Genomic DNA, 6,622 nt, shown 5'->3' on the forward strand with positions numbered 1-6,622 from the left:
CTCGGGCAAACCCAGTGGATTTAGGCCTTTACTTGTGATATTACCATTCATGTCTGCCAATTTATTTTTTCTAGCAACGACTGTAATCTTTTGTCCTTTACAAGAATATCTCCTTTAATCAGTTCTAGCAAACTGAAAATTAACTAGCCTTGACAATCAAGGCTTTCACAAACAAGACACTTGTTTACTTATGTATTTTGGTGCAATTAGAACAATCATGTTTTTTTTTTCATCACAAACCATTAATTACAGTGTTCCTTATACACAATAAAAATATGTAAAATAAGCCTATATGCATTTGAAAAAAATTGTTTGGTGATCAATCTTCAGGATGTAGCATTAATAATTATGGACTGTCAACAATGCAGCCTCTTCCAGCAACATTCTGTGTAACTCAACGCCTGTGTAATCAATTAATTTGCTAAGAGACTCCAAGCCACAATCAGTGAATGTAACTATTTGGTTAAACTAGAGGAAACAGGTTTTGTAGACAAATATGAATGCTATCAAAGTGGAAGAACTAGAAAAATTACCTTGATTAGTCGAACATTGATCAGGAGGACGAGAAAATGAAATCCAATTGATATGAAGGTTGACTAAGACTTATAGTTTTCTTTAATGAAAATAAAATTCTTAGGGCCGTCAAATGAAAAATGAAATTAATTGAGACACTTTTTTTTGTTGAAGCAACTAATCTGACATGGGTTGAAAGTTGCTTCCAGTAATAATAACTGAAATGAAAATAAAATCCTCACTTTCATTATTCAACAACTGATAACTAATATAGAATAACATCAGTTTAATAAAAATAATTACTACATGCATTCCTGGCACCCTGGCTATGCCTAAAAAAAAAAAAAAAAAAAAAAAAAAAAAAAAAAAAAAAAAAAAGGCTATCAGTAGCGTCTGAAAAAAGAAAGCAAAAAAATCACCTAGGAACACTGGGATAACAGATAATTAGCAATGAATGGAAAGTTAATCTTAAACTAAGAAAGATAAAGAGTTCACAAGTAAGAATTTCTGTTTTCTACAACAAATTACCTCAGTACAGTAAAATCTTAACAAATTTGTCCTTTGATTATTTCTTTTATTTCTGGATGACAATACAGGATATTACATATACAGCAGAAAAGTTTTCATAATTTGTATGAGATATCTCAAAGTACCTTATGCACATAAGAGAACAAAGCATGTTCAAGTTTTCAATATTAAAATATCGCTTGTCTCAGTTCAACCTGCCCCATTTCAACACACTCAACACTATTCTATATACTTGAGCATTGTATTTTTAGTTTGCAAAAGTAGTGCCATCCTGTTTTGGACATCACATTCATTGATTCCATGCAGCACTTGCAGTGTGGAAGTATGAAGTATGCTAAAATCTACTACAAACACTGGTGCAATAATAGTGCAATTCATCATGGCAATTCTTACCCAGACAAAGAAATACACAAAAGCTAACTAATCTTTGAAACAAGTTGACTTTATCATCAATCAAGTGATGCTGTGGTCTGTACAACAAATGGTCAGCAAATCTCCACCACATAGATTCTTGCAGTAATATTTCAGAATATCTTCACATAACCAATTGCAATAACTTTGGTAGTGATGGATTTTTCTCACTCTCTACAATCCAATTATTGTAAAATATGAATAGAGCACAATAAAAATTTAACAATAGCAATAATATACAATGAATAAGTCACTGTAATGTATAATAAAGGGGGCTGTATCCCCTGCAACCCCCACCCCTTGGGGGCTGCTGTCCCCCAACCACCACTCTGGAAGACACAGAATCCACTACATATGTATGACAGGATAGAGCATGGGAGAATCAACCCCAGCTGAGCACCCTCCCAGTTTAGCAACATCTACCAATCAGGTTAGCACCTCATAATTCCTAGGTTATATATTGCCATGTTCACCTCCAATGCTTTTCTGGGTTGGGGTTGGGAGTTTACCATATAATTTCCCTTGTACCTTCATGTCCTCCCTTGCTATTGGGTGACACCAAGAATGTCAATTTTTGAGGGTTTCCACGTTCAAATTCTTACATGCATGTGTACCAAAGGGTGGAAAGAATCCACTGATATCGTCACAATTGGTTATGCAAAGGTAGTAAGAAAAATTACCAATTCTGGCAAAATAGAACTCGAATACCTGATGGTAATTCATCATCTAACAAGGAACCTCTTTCAGTTCTGTTTCAGCAGAAAACAGTAAGAGGTGAAGAGGTCTGTTAGCCGTTGTTGAAATGCATTGTGATTTTTGAAAAAAAAGTATATACATACATGCATATATGAGCTATGTATATCCTCTACTGGCACAATTACAGGTTCTTACTTATATATCTTAGTTCATTCTGGTCGTTCTTTTTTTGTTCAAGGAAATTTCTATGTAAGGCTCCACAAATTTCTCTCACTTTAGTTGAAGATGACTTAAGAGCCTCCCAAAATCATATGACACCAACAAATGTCCTCATTAAATAACCTAAAACAAGATTTGATAGATTTTTACCTTGGTTTTCTGGTTGCATTTCCCGCGGCATTCAATGACGAAAAGCTTTGACGTAAATGGCATATCTTCCTCGCTGTCGGCCAATCAGAGAACTCGCTCGCCGACAGCCAATCACAGGCGACTTACACTTAAGGGAGCTTAACAATAAATATTTACATATATATAAATACTGCCATAGATGAGCTCTCATCAGCCAATATTGGTCCCTAATTACCATACGGAAAATGGGTTGCCTACGTATAGTCGCTCCCTTTATATAATAGATAAATAAATTAGAATTCGTTATTACTTTCGGCAGTATTCTTGGTAAACTCTTTGGCAAAAAAGTCGTCCTCGCTAACTGTTTTCGTCTTTGGAAAACAACATAAGATAGCAATTAAATGAACCGTCTGTTACTAACTTAAGTTTATCAAATCGGCCCCAGGGCTGCATGGATTTCTCTATTGATTAACCAAAACCACTATGTTCCATTACTGATAATGGTGTTCATATTGCATATGAAAATTGGCTCATCTTTTAAGTTTAAAAGTAGATGTGATAATATTCATTTTCTCCGATATTTAAACGGCATAAACATGAAAACGACATTGTTAATAAATCCTATATTTGTAACGGCTGCTTGCTGTGCCGTATAGATGGGAGCAGCTGGGAAAACTTGCATCATTAACTGTGGTTCCCTCGTTGAATTCATTGGCAGTTCATTTCAGATGTGGGGCTATTGCTATTACACTAATAACAATGTAGCAATAGTAATACTAATGTTGAATATAACAATAATGGTTATGTTAATAGAGAGGATAATGATTATCATTACAATTGCAATTATTCTGCAATAAAAATGATTTATCTGAATGACAATAACATTAGCGCTAATAAATGTGATAATCAAAGCAAAATAGTTAAAAAGAATTATAAAATGATACCAGAAATTATATTACAAAATACAAGGATCAGTATGTGTGTGTATAATGTATATGTATGTATATATGTAAACTGTTGCATCCCATATCTGGTTTCATTCACTTACGGAGATATTTACAACAAAGCTATATTTTTCTACATATAGGCGGGAAGTAGGTAGCTAAAGTATGAGGAATAATGCATATATATATATATATATATATATATATATATATATATATATATATATATAATCATCATCATGGAGCTAACGCCGATGGGGGCGCATAGCTGCATCCACTCTTTGTTTGTACCTACGAGGGTCCCTTATGGCAAGCCGCCAGGCAGGGACTCGAGCTCCTCACGACAGGTTTGATCAATCTGCCAAGCCACGACTTCCTAGGTCGTCCCACAGGCCTCCTCCACCCAGGGCTGTCTCGAACAGACAACCTGGTGGGCAGGGTCATCCTGAAGAAAGGTGGCCGTATAGCTTGAGTTGGCGATAACAGATTGTGCAGCTAACAGGTCCTGTGCAAGTCTCATGGTGCAACCGTTGGTTTGACACATGGTCCCGCCAACAGTACCCTATGATCCGGCGCAAGGACCTATTACAAAAGGCATCAGGATAATATCTAGGTTTCACTACCGTATAGCAAACTGGTATTATCAGGGTCTTGATGATGCATAGCTTCACTTCATTACTAAATGCATCTCGAGCCACCATTAATGTTTCCAAAGAATCAGATAGAATGGCAACATCAGTATAGTCAAGGTCGGTAACCTTGATATTTCCCAGAGTTGTCCCACAATGACTTTGAACAGTAGATCTGCCCAGTATCCAGTCCATGCAACTGTTGAAAAGTGTTGATGCAAGGACACAGCCTTACCTCACTCCTGAACTAACAGGAAAGAAGCTCGACAGGCACCCACCACACTTTACAGCACTTTCAGTACCAGTATACAGACGCTATAAGTCTAATAATCCTTGTTGGAATTCCCCTCAGTCTCAGGATCTCCCAGAGTGATTCCTGATGCACGGTATTGAAGGCCTTCGGGTGTGGGCTGCTCGCTCACAAGGGCGCTCTATAATGACTCGAAGCACAAGGATACAGTCTACTGTAGACTTATCAGGGGTGAAGTCAGATTGCTCTGTCCTCTGATGCCTTAGTAGGTGGTCTCTAATACGTCTCAGAAGAATGTGGGGGAGATCCTTGCCTGGTGTACTGAGCAGTGTGATGCATCGGTGATTGCTGCAGTCCCATCGATCCCCCTTCCCCTTCCAGAGAGGGATGACCACACCCCTCAACAGGTCAGGGGAAACGGTACTGGACTGCCAGATGGTAGCCAGGACAGCATGCAACCCCCATGCCATGGGTTCACCACCAGTCTTTAACAGTTCAGCTGGGATGCCGCATATACATGCTGCTTCACCACTCTTCAGCTTGGAGATCGCCCCTCTAACTTCAGTTAGGAAGGGAAGATCCTCACTAATGGGTGGGTCTAGCAACGGAATATCGGCACTACCCGCATCCAAGATAACTGTCAGTGGGTCAACCTGGTACAACTCAAAATACTTTGTGGCGAGGCCTACGGCGAGGTAATAGTGAGCCCTAGGCCCTGAGGAAACAGGAGAATTAAATTGAACTTGCAGAGGAGACTATCTATTTTTGGGAAGAAATACGGTATAAATGGAATCAAGGAATCTCGCGAAGGGCCTCCGGTTGATGTTAGGCCCTCAGGCAGTTGTTGCGTTGATGTCGGTAGTGGCCGACGGGAAAACGGGAGCTGTTGATTGAGGGCGGGCTTGCCGATGAGCTTCCATTAGTGCGTTGGTTCTAGTGAGGACTTCAATGGCTGTCTCGTCCGAGTTGTGGAGCTTCTCTCAGATGTTGCCGGGGAGAGAGCAGAGCCAAATGTCTTTTTTAAGGTCCACTTCGTGGAACTTTCCTTCTGCATCTCTGGTGGATAGGCGACACAGTGGTGATTTCCTGCCAGACTAGTTTTGGAGTACGATTTCCGAGAGGCATGTTGGGGATATTGGAGATTTGTCGTGCTCTCTCAGACAGAGAAAGAGAAAACTCCTTCAACAGCTCCTGCTTCAGTGTGTTGTATTCAATTACACCCTGGGTATCTAAAGAGGGTCTATTTGGGGGAAAACCTTACCGGGTAAAATGGCTATGACTTGGTCTGCTTTGGTTGCCTTTTTGATGCTCTTGCGCCTGAACTGGGTTTTGGCTCTTTGAAACCATGTGAGGGCTTCATTTGGTGAAAAGGATGGGAGGTGGATGGAGGTGGCACTTATTTCAGTGAAATGGTTGCGTCGGTACTCATGTTGTCACTCCTGGGTCACCAATGTGGCGAGGCCTAAGGCGAGGTAATAGAGAGCCCTAGGCCCTGAGCAGACAGGAGAACTAAATTCAAGTTACAGAGGAGACTGTCTATTTTTGGCAATAAATGCGGTATAAATACAAAATCGTCTGCGGCCGAGTGCGTTGATTGGGCGATGGCTGCGTCCAATTCTCCCGTGTCGCGGCGAATCAGCGCCGTGGAACTCAGCATGCTTGCCGGCCGGCTGACCCAGTGTAGGGTCAATTATGCCGAGCGAGGTGCGCCGGTACCGATTGAGATTAGGCAAGTACACTAAGCAAGGCTGTGCTGGTGTCAACTGAGGCAAATATGCAGAGCGAGGCAGCACCGGTGCTGAGGTGATTGTGGAGTCCACCACAACCTAGCCCAGTGCTCCCGCACCGCAACAGGGTCTGAGACAATCTGGCCACTTACTAAGCCAACTGCTGACACCTGAGAAGAGTGCTTAGAGTTCAGCTTTCTCAGGGCTTGGTATGCAGGACGAAGGTCATTTACTAAGAAATGGCCTTCTACCTCTTCTGGAAGACTCCTAATAAAATGTTCCTTGACCCTTCTTAATAGTGACCGAGTTCTGTGCACTTGAGAAGTGTAAATCCCGACAAGCATTTGTGGCATCCACTGTCTCCTGTGAGATGAAATTCTGTCTTGCTCTCGGGTGTTCATCAATCGTTTCTAGAGGGGCACGGTCTCTATGTCTCGCGGACACTATGACCTGGAAGAAAAGTCACGAAGTTGTATGACGAGGGTGACTCAATGTCTGGCGGACACTATGTCGCGGTGACTGTGTCGCGCGAGGTGTCCTCACATAACCTGGTTGTTGGCTGACCTTACTTTGTGT

The 6,622-nt window shown here is 41.0% G+C and overlaps 1 protein-coding gene across 1 annotated transcript in view; it reads right to left on the reverse strand.

Annotated features, from left to right (window-relative positions):
• Positions 1 to 2,620, reverse strand: part of LOC113818821 (centrosomal protein of 85 kDa) — a gene marked incomplete in the record, with an annotated part of 15,130 nt that extends 12,510 nt beyond the window's left edge. Inside the window, 1 exon segment of the mRNA XM_070131822.1 lies at positions 2,518 to 2,620. Within this exon segment, the coding sequence (XP_069987923.1) occupies positions 2,518 to 2,548 (31 nt within the window).
• Positions 2,621 to 6,622: the final 4,002 nt, after the last annotated feature.

The sequence above is a fragment of the Penaeus vannamei genome, chromosome 2, assembly GCF_042767895.1.
Source record: "Penaeus vannamei isolate JL-2024 chromosome 2, ASM4276789v1, whole genome shotgun sequence".
In the NCBI taxonomy this organism is placed as follows: Eukaryota; Metazoa; Arthropoda; class Malacostraca; order Decapoda; family Penaeidae; genus Penaeus; species Penaeus vannamei.